The sequence below is a fragment of the Mauremys mutica genome, chromosome 4 (genome assembly GCF_020497125.1).
Source record: "Mauremys mutica isolate MM-2020 ecotype Southern chromosome 4, ASM2049712v1, whole genome shotgun sequence".
Classification (NCBI taxonomy): Eukaryota; Metazoa; Chordata; order Testudines; family Geoemydidae; genus Mauremys; species Mauremys mutica.
Genome location: NC_059075.1, coordinates 123,942,343 through 123,957,272, shown reverse-complemented (window position 1 = coordinate 123,957,272; position 14,930 = coordinate 123,942,343). Strand labels below are relative to the sequence as shown.

At 42.4% G+C, this 14,930-nt stretch overlaps 1 protein-coding gene across 2 annotated transcripts in view; it reads left to right on the top strand.

Annotated features, from left to right (window-relative positions):
- IPO9 (importin 9) overlaps positions 1-14,930 on the top strand; it is a 183,724-nt gene that overhangs the window by 46,658 nt on the left and 122,136 nt on the right. For both annotated transcript variants that reach the window (XM_045015515.1, XM_045015514.1), the window contains exons 3-7: positions 1,751-1,837; positions 2,976-3,177; positions 10,137-10,225; positions 10,707-10,793; positions 12,507-12,626. In XM_045015515.1, the coding sequence (XP_044871450.1) occupies positions 1,751-1,837; positions 2,976-3,177; positions 10,137-10,225; positions 10,707-10,793; positions 12,507-12,626 (585 nt within the window). The remainder of the gene's footprint in view (positions 1-1,750; positions 1,838-2,975; positions 3,178-10,136; positions 10,226-10,706; positions 10,794-12,506; positions 12,627-14,930) is intronic.

Here is a 14,930-nt window from a genome sequence, read left to right as displayed (position 1 = left end):
AGAACCTCACAAAATTGGGTGACTGGGCAAGAAAATGGCAGATGAAATTCAGAGTTGATAAATGCAAAGTAATGCACATTGAAAAACATAATCCCAACTATACATATAAAATGATGGGGTCTAAATTAGCTGTTACTACTCAAGGAGGAGATCTTGGAATCATTGTGGATAGTTCTCTGAAAACATCCACTCAATGTGCAGCTGCAGTCAAAAAAGTGAACAGAATGTTGGGAATCATTAGGAAAGAGATAGATAAGAGAGAAAATATAATGTTGTCTCTATATAAATCCATGGTATGCCCACATCTTGAATAGTGCATACAGATGTGGTCACCCCATCTCAAAAAGGATATATTGGAATTGGAAAAGGGCAACAAAAATGATTAGGGGTATAGAACAGCTTATATATGAGGAAAGATAAAACTGAGACTTTTCAGCTTGGAAAAGAGACGACTAAGGGGGGAATATGATGGAGGTCTATAAAATCATGACTGGTATGGAGAAAGTAAATAAGGAAGTGTTATTTACTCATAACACAAGAACTAGGGGTCACCAAATGAAATTACTAGGCAGCAGGCTTAAAACAAACAAAAGGAAGCATTTCTTCACACAATGCGTAGTCAATCTGTGGAACTCTTTGCCAGAGGATGTTGTGAAGGCCAAGACTGTAACAGGGTTCAAAAAAGAACTAGATAAATTCATGGAGCATAGGTCCATCAGTGTGTCCTTAGCCTCTGTTTGCCAGAAGCTGGGAATGGGCGACGGGGAATTGATCACTTGATGATTACCCGTTCTGTTCATTCCCTCTGGGCACCTGGCATTGGCCAGTTGGAAGACAGGATACTGGGGCTAGATGGACGTTCGGTCTGACTCAGTATGGCTGTTCTTAGGTCAGACACAGATCTGTTCATATCAGTCCTTAAATTCATAACTCTGCTAGACACTAAAAATCATGGCGTGAACAAACATTGGATTTATGGCTTATTGCAACAATCTTTAACCCACAAACCCTCTCATTTTGTCCTATGACTGCAGAGATTTTAACAGGCCACTCTACCTTGAACGGTCTCTTAGAGTGTGTGCTAACTACTTACTCTAAACAGTCTGTTCCATCTTGCAGTTAGCTGTGTCCCTCGGAGTACCTTTCCCAGACCTGAAGAAGAGCTCTCTTTGGCTTGTCTTTCTCACCAATAGAAGTTGGTCCAATAAAAGATATTACCTCACTGACCTTGATCCTCTGGTTTGGGCATTTCTTGGTAGTTAGTAACCATCTGGGTAATAGCAAGTGCCAGACTTCTTTAATTATTTAAGTGTTATAATTTACAGCATAGGAAGTCATCTGCTTCTAACCATTTCTCTTCCCTCGCTAGGTGGAAACAATGGGGTCTGAGAGACATGTTCCCAGAGATCTCTAAAATGTTGTTAATACTGAGTTAGGCTTGACATAGTTTTAATCAGCCATTTAATATGGTGCTTGATTTGGTGATGAGCAGGTTCTGGGATGTGGGTGGGTTTAATAGGAAGCTGGCATCAAATATCTCTAGACTCTGTATAGCATCAGGCATGCTGTCAATGAACAATAAATAACTACAGACTCCATTTGTCTCTGCAACAAAGTTTCCTGTTTCTTTCACAGGGAATGTCATATTTTGGCCAACCCCATTTTTAGGGACGAGGAGGGACATTTGTAACTATTCTGAATGTGACCCATTCCTTTAGTTCTGCTTCATGTCCTTTCTCTCCTTTTACAGTTAGCATCTGTAATTTTGAAACAATATGTGGAGACTCACTGGTGTTCCCAGTCAGACAAGTTTAGGCATCCAGAGACCACAGAAAGGGTAAGATTCCTGTTTAATACTGAATTGGTTGCATGTTGCTTGTCTGCTGTAACTGGTTTTTATCATTGGGGAAAGTTGAGGTTTCTGGTTGGCTTGTTTTGGGGACCCATACTGAGATCAGACAAGGAACTGGGTGCGGGGGGGTGGGGGGAGAACTGGGATTGACTGGGCAGGAAGACTCGGAACAAGAAGTGGGGGAAGAGCCTGACTCAGAAAGGCGCCCCACAGAGGAGATTGGGACTGGCTAGGCAAGAAGACTGGGACTGGGCTGAATGGAACGATGACAGACTTGTGGGGAAGCAGGCAGAAGACTCTGTTCCCACCAAAGCACACTCCCCTCCAGAGACTGGAATGGAACCCACAATTTCTGAATCTTGCCATTCCTCTGCTGTTGACAAATATTTGTCAAACCTAGTGGTAAATTCTCATCTCCCTCTAGTGCTGATCCATATAGAGGATGACAGTCTACTATTGCTCTCAACTACTCCCTTAGCTCAAGCTGATGAACCATTTGTGTCAATATGCTGCATGTGGGAGTTCTGTTTTTTAGTTTGCTTTGAAAAAACAAACGAACACCCTAGGAGATAACATTCTTTTAACAGTTTTTTGTTTAAGGTTGCAAAGCCAAGCACATCTAGATTGGGGCTCACTGAAAGGGAAATACTAATTGGAGAAATGAAAGGTGTTAGGAATTGGGTTAAATGTGAGCAGACATCCTGGGTATATTCTCCACTAGATTTAGAACTCCTAGGAAAGGCTAGGCTCCTTTTTTATTTGGGATTACTTGGAGCTCTCATGCCTTTTCTTCCCTTTGAAGGATTTTATGAGACTAAAACTGTGTGTAAGGAATAATCTAAACTTTAATCACAGCTTTACTTTGGGGAAAGCTTTTATATTTGGGTGTGTTTTATATGGGAAGAGTAATACATTTCTACATGCTGTGCTCTGTCTCCTTTATAAATTGAAGGGAATCCAAATGTGCATGTTTTGAAATCACACTCAGATACTTCCCATAAACCTGATACTAACAACAAAAGAATCTGTTATACATATCAGAATGTGATAAGCGCTGTTTGAAACACTGTATTGTTGTGTGTGATAAATGATCTCTCTTGCTAAATATCATTATTCTCTGCAGGCAAAAGTTGCCATAAGGGAGCTGTTACCCAATGGACTGAGAGAATCTATTAGTAAAGTGCGATCAAGTGTTGCCTATGCAGTTTCAGCCATAGCCCACTGGGACTGGCCTGAGGCTTGGCCCCAGCTTTTCAACTTGTTGATGGAGATGCTGGTTAGTGGTGATCTGAATGCAGTGCATGGAGCCATGAGAGTACTTACAGGTATGTGTATATGCATGGCAAGACCTGAGCAGTTGTCCTGTTTTTCCTTGACTTTGGTGGTATTGTGCCACATTCCCACTTCCTGAGTGAAGTAAAGAAACTGGAACAGAAGTGGGGTGCCTGTATGCTTCAGGAATTAGCCTCCAGCTCAGTCACTGCTAAACTTCCTTGTTCTGGGGCTGTCATTAAGGCATAGCAGGAGTTCTCAACTTCATTGCATCATGACCCCCTTCTGACAATGAAAATTACTACATGGCCATAGGAGGGGGGATCAAAACCTGAGCCCTGCCAAAGTCCAAGCCCTGCTGCCCCGGGTGGGGGAAAGCCCAAGGCTTCAGCCCCAGACAGGAGGCTTATAACCTGAGCCTTGCCTCCCAGGGCTGAAGCCCTCGGTCTTGGGCTTCGGCACCAGGCCCCAGCAAGTCTAAACCAGCCCTGGCAACCCCATTAAAATGGGGTCCTGACCCACTTTGGGGTCCCGACCCACAGTTTGAGAACTGCCGGCATAGAGGAAAGTATGCTATGCTAATAGGATACAGCTAGGAAGGAACTTCCATTATAAGATCCTATTTTTCAGGTGCCTACAACTTTAATCTGACATTTCTTCTATTTGTTCTGATGAGGTTTGTGTTTAACCAGACTTTCCAAATATACTAAAATTTGTTTGAAGAAAGATGGTATTCATGAACTAAGGGATTTTTAAAAACTTTTCTCACACATCTCACTATTTACACTTTAATTGAGCCCTGGATTCCCCCACAGAATTATGCCTTTGGCTTGAATACATTTTGTTTACAAATAAAGTTATACTCTTGGGGGGAGGGATAGTCCAGTGTTTAGAGCATTGGCCTACTAAACCCAGGGTTGTGAGTTCAGTCCTTGAGGGGGCCATTTAGGGATCTGGGGCAAAAAAGATAGTTAGGGATTGGCCCTGCTTTGAGCAGGGGGTTGGACTAGATGATCTCCTGAGGTCCCTTCCAACACTAATATTCTATGAGTCTATATTCTATGATTCTAAAACAATCAGTATCAGATTTTTCTAACAGGTATGAGCATGGGTATATGTGGAGCACTGTAATTTGAAATACAGTTTCAAGCACTAGATAACTGAGTATCGTTGAAGAAAACCAAATGCAAAAACTGTCAAGGCAACATTAAAATTCAGTTCTACTCTGAAAAGTGATTTTGTGGAAATGATATTATGAAGTGGTTTCTGTTTATGCTGGAGACATGCATGTTGAATGTGCTCATTTTTATAAGCAAAAAGATATTTGTAATTGCCAGTTCCACAGATTCACCTCGAAGAGTCCAGTTGTTTATCCATTATATGTGTTGTTACCAGTAATAAAAATTCTATAGGTGAAAATCTCCCTTCAGCAACCCCAGTGCAGTCTCATTGTTTTCACTGGGTTGAATTGGTATAATTGATTTGGAACTCAGCAAACCGTTTTGTTGATATACAAGACTAAGTGAAGATTCCATTAGTTCTTTTGAGTGGGCTGCCAAGACTAACAGGAGTAAAAAGCTGCAACAAATTTTATCACAAAAGTAAGCAGGTATTTTGAATACATCCAGGAAGCAAATTGGGGAAGGAGACATTTTATAGTCTCTTTCAGAGTAAAGCTATACTTTATATTTGAGATTTTTAAATTAAAGTTAGAAAAATGGAAAGCCATGGTCCCCGCAGCAAGTATGAATGTGGCCTTGTATTTTTCATCACTTTATAATGCTGGATCAATAACTTTATTCATTTAATATAAATTGCAAAAGCTGTTAATTCAGCATTAAGGTTGTACAGTGAAAAGCAGAGCTGGTAGGCACATATGCACTATTCCTGTTTTTCTTGCTACATGAATCATAGAATCATAGAATCTCAGGGTTGGAAGGGACCTCAGGAGGTCATCTAGTCCAACCCCCTGCTCAAAGCAGGACCAAACCCAACTAAATCATCCCAGCCAGGGCTTTGTCAACCTGACCTTAAAAACCTCTAAGGAAGGAGATTCCACCACCTCCCTAGGTAACCCATTCCAGTTCTTCACCACTCTACTAGTGAAAAAGTTTTTCCTAATATCCGACCTAAACCTCCCCCTCTGCAACTTGAGACCATTACTCCTTGTTCTGTCATCTTCTACCACTGAGAACAGTCTAGATCCATCCTCTTTGGAACCCCCTTTCAGGTAGTTGAAAGCAGCTATCAAATCCCCCCTCATTCTTCTCTTCTGCAGGCTAAACAATCCCAGTTCCCTCAGCCTCTCCTCATAAGTCATGTGTTCCAGCCCCCTAATCATTTTTGTTGCCCTCTGCTGGACTCTCTCCAATTTATCCACATCCTTCTTGTAGTGTGGGGCCCAAAACTGGACACAGTACTCCAGATGAGGCCTCACCAGTGCTGAATAGAGGGGAATGATCACATCCCTCGATCTGCTGGAAATGCCCCTACTTATACAACCCAAAATGCCATTAGCCTTCTTGGCTACAAGGGCACACTGTTGACTCATATTCAGCTTTTCGTCCACTGTAACCCCTAGGTCCTTTTCTGCAGAACTGCTGCCCAGCCATTCGGTCCCTAGTCTGTAGCAGTGCATGGGATTCTTCCGTCCTAAGTGCAGGACTCTGCACTTGTCCTTGTTAAACCTCATCATATTTCTTTTGGCCCAATCCTCTAATTTGTCTAGGTCCCTCTGTATCCTATCCCTACCCTCCCAGTTTAGTGTCATCTGCAAACTTGCTAAGGGTGCAGTCCACACCATCCTCCAGATCGTTAATGAAGATATTGAATAAAACCGGCCCCAGCACCGACCCTTGGGGCACCCCACTTGATACCGGCTGCCAACTAGACATGGAACCATTGATCACTACCCGTTGAGCCCGACCATCTAGCCAGTTTTCTATCCACCTTACCGTCCATTCATCCAGCCCAGACTTCTTTAACTTGCTGGCAAGAATACTGTGGGAGACTGTATCAAAAGCTTTGCTAAAGTCCAGAAATAGCACATCCACTGCTTTCCCCTCATCCACAGAGCCGGTTATCTCATCATAGAAGGCAATTAGGTTTTATATATATATATATATACTTTAATATATCCCAGATAAAAACTATGGTAAGCTAGGTTAAGGTGGAGATACCAGTTTACACATCAGTAATTTAAGGTTGAAAATATTTCAGATATGTAATTTCCCCCCAAAACAAGCATTCCCAATATAGGAAATTCAGAGTTGTTTATCTTGAAAGAAATCCCTGCAGTGACACCAAGAAATAATGGCAAAATTATGGTTAGTGCATAATAGTGTTTGTAGTTCCAGATTAAACTGACTCTTAAAATGCTAATTTTTTCCTCATTTTTTGCTCATAGTGCCATTACAGAGCAAAGTTTGAGGTAGTTCATTTCCATACTTTAACATGTTTTGATTTCTTTGAGGTTAATTACAATATCCCTATAATATTTTTTACCTTAAATCACTGATGTGTACTCAACCTTAACGCCAGTTTAACAGTTATCTAGGAATTTCTTTTTTTAAATGGTTAAAGATGTCGTACATGAATACTAAACAAGAAACCCAAAGATAGTGCTGAGATTTCTAATGACTTTAAGATAAGTAGTATGAACTTTAATTTTATTTTAAATCTGAGTGCCAGATTCACCAGTACGCTCTGGCTTTTTCCTTCAGGAGCAGTTCAATGCGGCCAGAAACTACTGGCTGTTTTTTCCCCAGTTTCTGACCTCTGTAATTCCCCTGTGTATGCACACCCTAACTTCCCCCTCTCTGTTTCCCCACATTTCCCCAAGTGTGCACACACCCCAGCTTTCCCTTTCTCCTGGCCCCAAGGGTTTCCCTGCCCATCACTCTGTTTCATTACTTGTAGAGTTGATCTAGTGGAAGGGGTAGTTTTAAAAACAATTTTGAGGTGATTGGTCATTTTTGCTGCTATTTTTCATATTGGAAAGTTTTTTTGCAACAGGGGCTGCCAAACATTCTTTTATGGAAATCTCTATAAAGAATTGTAATATCTCTCAATGGCTACCACTTCCCATTGCCCTCAAAACCAATGAAAACTGGCGGTTATAATGGAAACTATTTAGGAGCCTTAACTCCATTCGATGCTGTTAGTGCCTGCTAGGATATTAAAATATTATAATGACTTGTGCCTAGCACCATGGCATCTAGGTGCTTGTTTACAAAATGTAACAGCACAAATTATATAAATCCAGGGCTGGCTGATCATTGGTGTGAAGCCTCACTAGTAATGTCCTATCTGTCATGTGGCTGATCACTGCTGGATGTAGTACCTCTTGCTGACACGGGGAGTGTCTATGAGGCTGAAGCAGCTCCATCCTTTGGAGGTTGCTGTACATCTTTCTACCATTGGGGGGCCTTCGGCCTTGCAGGAGAGGGAGACGGCACAAAGCATGGAATACAGGTTTCTATGGGGTTCTCTCCAGATAGAGACAGTATAGGCCTGTTTGCACATGCCCCTGCTGCCCCTGGAAATCCATTTTCCACTTGGAAAATATGAGCTACTTCAAAAGGGGATAGGGTGCAGAATGTTATCTGCGGCCTCAGCACTAATTTTGGATACCAGCTGCTACTGTATTAAATAATGGGGAGCATTAATCAAAACTATTGTTGTCAAAAGTGTTAGCTCACGTTAGACGCATAGACTTTAAGGCCAGAAGGGGCCATCATGATCATCTAGTCTGATCACCTGCACATCGCAGGCCATAGAACCACACCTTACTCCTATAATAGACCCATAACTTCTGGCTTAGTTACTGAAGTCCTCAAATCTTGATTTAAAGACCTCAAATTACAGAGAAGTTACAGAGAATCCATTGTTTATTCCAGTTCAAACCAGCAAGTGACTTCTGCCCCACACTGCAGAGGAAGGTGAAAAACCCCTAGGGTTACGGACAATCTGATTTGGGGGGGAATTACTTTTCAACCCCAAATACGGCGATTAGTTAGACCCTGAACATGTGGGCGAGACCCACCAATTAGATACCTGAGAGAGAATTCTATGTAGTAAGGCCTGGTCTACACTGGTGGGAGGGAAATCGACCTAAGATACGTCGACTTCAGCTACGCTGTTCTCATAGCTGAAGTTGCGTATGTATCTTAGGTTGACTTACCTCATGTCCTCATGTCGCGGTTGACAGCCACCGCTCCCCCGTCGACTCTGCTTCCACCTCTCGCCGCGGTGGAGTACAGGAGTCGACGGCAGAGCGATCAGGGATTGATTTATTGCATCTACACTAGATATGATAAATTGATCCCTGATAGATCGATCACTACCCGCTGATCTGGCGGGTAGTGTAGACATACCCTAAGTCAGAGCCCTCCCCATCTAGTATCCCGTCTCTGGCCAGTGGAGATATTGCCTAATGGCAGTCACCATATGCCATTTTAGGCTACCTCACCATACCATTTCCTCCATAAATTTATCAAGCTCAGTCTTGAAACAAGTTTTTTTTTTTTTCCCCCACTACTTCCATTGGAAGGTTATTCCAGAACTTCACTCCTCTGGTGGTTAGAAACTGTTGCCTAATTTCATGTCTAAATTTCTGCCAAGATCATTAATGAAAATGTTAAATAAGATTGGTCCCAAGACAGCCTTGGCAGAAATTTACTGTTTACGTTTACTGTTTTTAATTTCCTATGTAAGGGCTAGCTCTGCTTGCCTTTTGGCAGTTCTCACTTTTTCCTTATGCTTTCTGATCTCAAGGGTATGTCTATACTTCCGTTAAAAACCTACAGCTGGCTTGTGCCAGCTCACTCAGACTTGCAGGGCTGCAGCCTAAGCTCTGGGACCCTTCCACCTCACAGGGTTCTAGAGTCCAGGCTCCCATCTGAACCCAAACATCTATGCCGTAATTAAACAGCCCCTTAGTCTGAGCCTTGTGAGCCTGAGTCAGCTGGCACGAGCCAGGCGTGGGTTTTTAATTGCAGTGTAAAAACACCCCCAAGAGATAGCTTTCCTTGGTGATCCATCCCTTCTTCCATTCCTTGTGGACTTTCTTCTTGCCCTTAATAACCTGCCTGAAATGCTTGTTCATCCAGTTTAGTCTGCAACTTGTCCCTACAACAACCCTCTCACCCCCTCCGCTTGGAATGCAGGCTCCAACTGCAACTTTGATTTAAAGTAATTCCAAGCCTTCTCCACATTGAAATCAATGAGCCTAGTTGCAGACCTATTTTTTTTCTTTTTTGGGGGGGTGGGTTGTGGTACTGCTACCCTTACTTCTACGCTGCTGCTGGCGGAAGTGCTGCCTTCAGAGTTAGGCAGCTGGAGAGCGGTGGCAGCTGATTGAGGGCCCAGCTCTGAAGGCAGAGCTGCTGCCAGCAGCAGTGCAGAAGTAAGGATGGCATGGCATGGTATTACTACCCTTACTTCTGCATTGCTGCCTGCAGAGCTGGGCCCTTGATCAGCAGCCATCACTCTCTAGCCACTGAGCTCTGAAGGCAGCAGCACAGACGTAAGGGTGGCATGGTATGATATTGCCATCCTTACTTCTGCACTGCTGCTGGCGGGGCACTGCCTTCAGAGCTGGGCACCCAACCAACAGCTGCTGCTCTTTGGCTGCCCAGTTCTGACGGCAGCTCAGAAGTAAGAGTGGCTATACCACAACTCCCCCCTTAAATAACCTTGTCACCCCCCTGCAACTCCATTTTGGGTCAGGACCTCCCAATTTGAGAAATGCTGGTCTCCCCTCCTGAAATCTGTATAGTATAGGGTAAAAGTACACAAGACCAGATTTCACAGGGGCAGACCAGCTTTCATGATCCATGACATGTTTTTCATGGCCGTGAATTTGGTAGGGCCCTACACATTGGTGTAAATTAAAGTTTAACTAAGAATAAAATCCCTTCTGTTGTTGAGGCTGAACTGAATTGGAATGTGAACCTGGAAGATAATGCTCAAATGTATGGGGACCCTCCTCTTTACTTGTTTCTCTTTCTAGAGTTTACCCGCGAAGTGACAGACACACAGATGCCACTCGTCGCTCCTGTTATTCTTCCTGAGATGTACAAAATTTTCACAATGGCGGAGGTATGGAAAAGAACTATTTGTCTTCACTGTTAGTGGTACTAAGTAAATGACCACATATTACAAGATTAGGCAGGGAGGTGCCTGTTCTGAAGGAATAAAGAAATGTAGATGTAGCTAGATGTCATGTGTTTGAAAGTAATTAAATGTGATGATCTTCTGAATGCATTAAGAGGGTATTTCAGGTAAGTGAGAATGAGATTGTGTTGGATTCTGATAACTTTGTCTCCTTTTCCTGTAGTTTTGGTTACTACAGTGTCTTTTAGGAGTTTTCAGGTTTACTGTTCATTGTTAGGAAATTAGCTGGTGACTTGTTCAAATTTAGACTGTGCTGAAGAAAGAGAAATCTCTGAAATAAGTGTGTTAAGGATAACATATGAGCATGGTTAATGGTAGCTAGTGATTAAACTCACTTTCACTTCCCTGATATCACCAGCATTTCTCTTCTTGTCACACTTGAGACATATTATATGTTTTCTACAAGGTGTATGGTATTCGCACGAGGTCACGTGCAGTAGAGATCTTCACCACATGTGCCCATATGATCTGTAACATGGAGGAGTTGGAGAAGGTAAGTTTGATTTTCAGTTCATGAGTTCATTGTATATTGCAGGAAATGATTCTGAGCAGGTGTAAAATTAACATCTGTTTGGAAACTTAGAATATTATTTCTATACTGCTGTAATTTTGGGGCAAATGTTATATTTCTCTTAAATGCAAAGTAGCCAAATCTCTACTTCAAGTGCAAAACTCAGTGCAACTGGCTTCTTCACACTTAATTTTAATTCCTAAACTGATCAATAGATTTACTTGGAATTTATGAGAAAATATTTTCAGGACACAGATTAAGTGCTGTAGTTTGGGGAAGAAGGCACTATATGGTCCATTCTGGAGGTCCTCATCATGGCTGTCACAGTTACTGAGCGAATTGTACCTCTGACTCTTGATCTCTTCCAGTGCACCCCCTCTTTAGGTTTTGGGCCTTGGGCAGTCACCTGGGTCCAGGTGGAATCATTCTGTTCTCCCATAGTTTTTACATAGTTTTTACTTTGTGTAATGACCTATTTCCCCATGCTAATTTTCCCCCTACTGTTACTCACACCTTCTTGTCAATTGTTGGAAATGGGCCATCCTGATGATCACTACAAAAGATTTTTTCTCCTGCTGATAATAGCCCACCTTAATTGATTAGTCTAGTTATAGTTGGTATGGCAACACCCATTTTTTCATGTTCTCTGTGTATATATATCTTCCTACTGTTATTTTCCACTGCATGCATCCGATGAAGTGGATTTTAGCCCACGAAAGCTTATGTTCAAATAAATTGGTTAGTCTCTAAGGTGCCACAAGTACTCCTTTATTCTTTTTGCTGATACAGACTAACACGGCTACCACTCTGAAAACAGTCATACAAGAAATTCCAGCAATCCACCATAGTTATACAGAAACTTTACCTCACTTACCAGGTCACTTAAAATAGTCCTATGATTATTACATATAGTTAATAGATTAATACATAGCCACTCCATGACTGTCACATTGGCTCCACAATTAAGGTTGACTTAAGTTTTGTCCCTAAAGTAGGGTAGGGTTCACTCTCTCTCTATATATATATATGAAGAATAGAGTATAGCATATCACACCCAAAATTTCAGCACTTACTCTTTGAGTATGGAACTAATAACAAGGATGTTGATGACTGCTTTAAGTGTAGAACTTAACTGTCTTACTTACGGAGTCACAACTAGTGCCTTTATATTATTGCGTAAGCTTTGATGTCTCTGATTTTTCTTACTCTGTCCAAAATGGAGACTTCAATCTTGCTCCACCTAGCACCATTTACAGTGCAGCCAAAATGCTTTTTATATATTACCCAGAGAAATCAACACAGCAATTCTCATGCCAGTTATTATTACTAAGACAGTTTTTGAAAAGCTTGTTCTCCTTTGCAATTGTTGCTGGCTTCCAGACTGAGAAGCCAGTCAGTTTGACAGTCATTGTGAAGAGACACCCCCGGAAGCTGCATGTGACTCCTAAATGCACAGCAGTTGTCATCAACCTCTGTTTTGTTTTGGGGCGACATAATGGTATGATTTCCATTGCTGTCTGTGAGCTTCAGCTTTTAATAGAGTGTATGTAAATTTACCAGTTATTGCGGACTGTCCTTTTGTTCTGTTTGTATAGCACCTAGCACAATGGTGTCCTAGTCCATGACTGAGATGCCCAAGTGCTATGATAATACTAATATATAGAATTCAGTACTACTTGTATTTGTTGTGACTAGGGTGCAGCCAAAGTCCTGATCTTTCCTGTAGTGCAGCAGTTCACAGAGGCCTTTGTTCAGGCCCTACAGATGCCTGATGGCCCTACATCTGACAGTGGATTTAAGATGGAGGTCTTAAAGGTAAGCACATAGTGTGATACAGTAATAATTAATACCCACATATATGTTGTCTTAACATTGAGACAGAAAAACAAGGCTAATGTCACCCTTGTTGGCATTACACATTTTGAGTTGCAGAGTGCTGTGACTCCAACATCTTGCAATGTTAACATGAGCCATTTTGTCTGAATGAGTTGTAGTTGCATATGATTAGAACCAAGACAGCTCTCTGTTAGCTGCGGACTCGGGTGTGTGTGCGCATGCATGCAGGCGAGAGAGATCTGTAGCTTGTCTCTATCATGGCAGACAAATAGGTGGTGGGAGCCTAATTTTGTTTGTTTGGTATGTGGTGTATTAATTCTGACTGGGAACGTTTGTTTTTTATTAAGGTGATTTGAATCTTCGCAAATGTTTTTGTATCTTCACAAATGTATGCAGTGTATTGACAGCTTTTTGGTTACAGCCAGGACCCTATGTGTTCCATCGTTCCAAGGATGTGGTATTCATTTCTTGCTGCAGAATTATGCTACAGAATGTTTTAATTAAAAAAAATCTGGTCCTTATGGTTGCAAAGAGAACAGTGAAACGATGTTTTCTTCCTGAGTTTGTAGATAGCTTGGATCCAGTACCTTTAAGAAGTCTGACCTGCCTCACTTTTCTCAGTCAGGACCCTGTGGATTCTGTGGTTCATTGTCTGGATAAACTGGCATCTTTCCAAGATGCTGTGGAAGTTGCAATTTTGCTGTTTTGGGTGTTGGGCATTTTGTGTCTCAGCCCTGCCAGGACCTGCCTGTACCTTTATTATTTAACCTTTATATTGTACTAATGCCTACAGTAGGGTGGGGGCCCTCTTCAACTCTCCATGTTTCCACACAAGAACGAGCTAACTGGATTACAGTGCATTCTTTCTGCACTGTTTCATAGAGCCAAGCAGATTTGGATAAGGGCGTCAAAGTAAGAATCCAGCTGTAGCTTTATATCAGGGCGAGAATTAGAAGAGTAGGCTGTGCTGCCTAGAGAGCAACACAGAAGCCAAGGCTTGGAGAGCTAAAAGTATGAGCTGCTGAACCTAACTCAGAGCTCCCTCAGTGGAGAGAAGGTTCTGAGCTGGGGTTCTTGGACAATATTGCAGATGCTGAGCAGGCTGCCTGGAGAACTTAATGAAATACAAGTGTCAATGACTTTTACTCAGTCTCTGAACCTGGGGAGTGTGTGTTCAGAGATGCGAAGGAATGTTACAGAATTTCCACGTTCTTATGCCTGGAACCTGTGCATTGACATCATTGTCATAGCTGTCATATAGCAAATGCAGAGGAAATGTGACACTCAGGAGTGCCAACAATTGTGAATCCGGAATATTCTATACAGCTGCTCTTAATTTGTGTAAGGCTCCAATCAAGAAAATACTTGTTAGAGTGGGGTGGACAAACTTTTTGGCCTGAGGGCCACATCAGGGTTCCGAAACTATATGGAGGGCTGGGTAGGGAAGGCTGTGCCTCCCCAAACAGCCTGGCCCCCGCCACATATCCTCCCCCTCCCACTTCCCACCCCGACTGCCCCCTTCAGAACCCCCGACCCATCCAACCACCCCCTGCTCCTCGTCCCCTGACCGCCCAAGCCCCTTTCCACCCCCCCATCCCCTGTTGTGGCCTGCAGGCCATAGTTTGCCCACCTCAGTGTTAGAACATTCCTATTTAGGAAAATACTTAAGCACATGCTTAAGTGCCTTTGTGAGTAGGATTGCTTTCCTGAATCGTAGCCTAAAGCACCCGTGGTCACCAGTTCAGTTCTAACTAAAGCCTCTGTGCTACTTATTAAAGCCCAGTGTATTCCGTAGCAAGCTGGACCTATGTTCTGTGGCAAATCCCTCTGGTTTATTGTTTTGTTTGAATTATGGTAGCATTTTTAAGCCCTAGTTGAAATTGGAGAACTGTTGTGCTAGATGTTATACAGGTGCATAGTTAGAGAGAGTCCATGCCTTGAAAAGCTTACAGTTTAACTTGGTAAGAGGTGAAGGGTGGGAAAAAGGAAGTACTGGTTTTGATAGTAAATTAAATTTCTTACCTTTTTTCTCATTTCCTGTTTTTGGTGTCCTACAGATCTTTGTACTGACAACATAGCTGCACTGTAGAAATTTGGGGGAAATGAATGAGGGACTGGAGGTGTTGGTAGCTGGCTTGGGGCAGTTATTGATTTTGGCACCTATGGCTGTGTGGAGGAGGTGATTGGATTGTGCATTAAGCACACTACTTTTCCAGTATTACAGATGAGAAATAGACTCAGAGGTGGAAGACTGATTCTTATAGTTGGAGCCATACATTATTT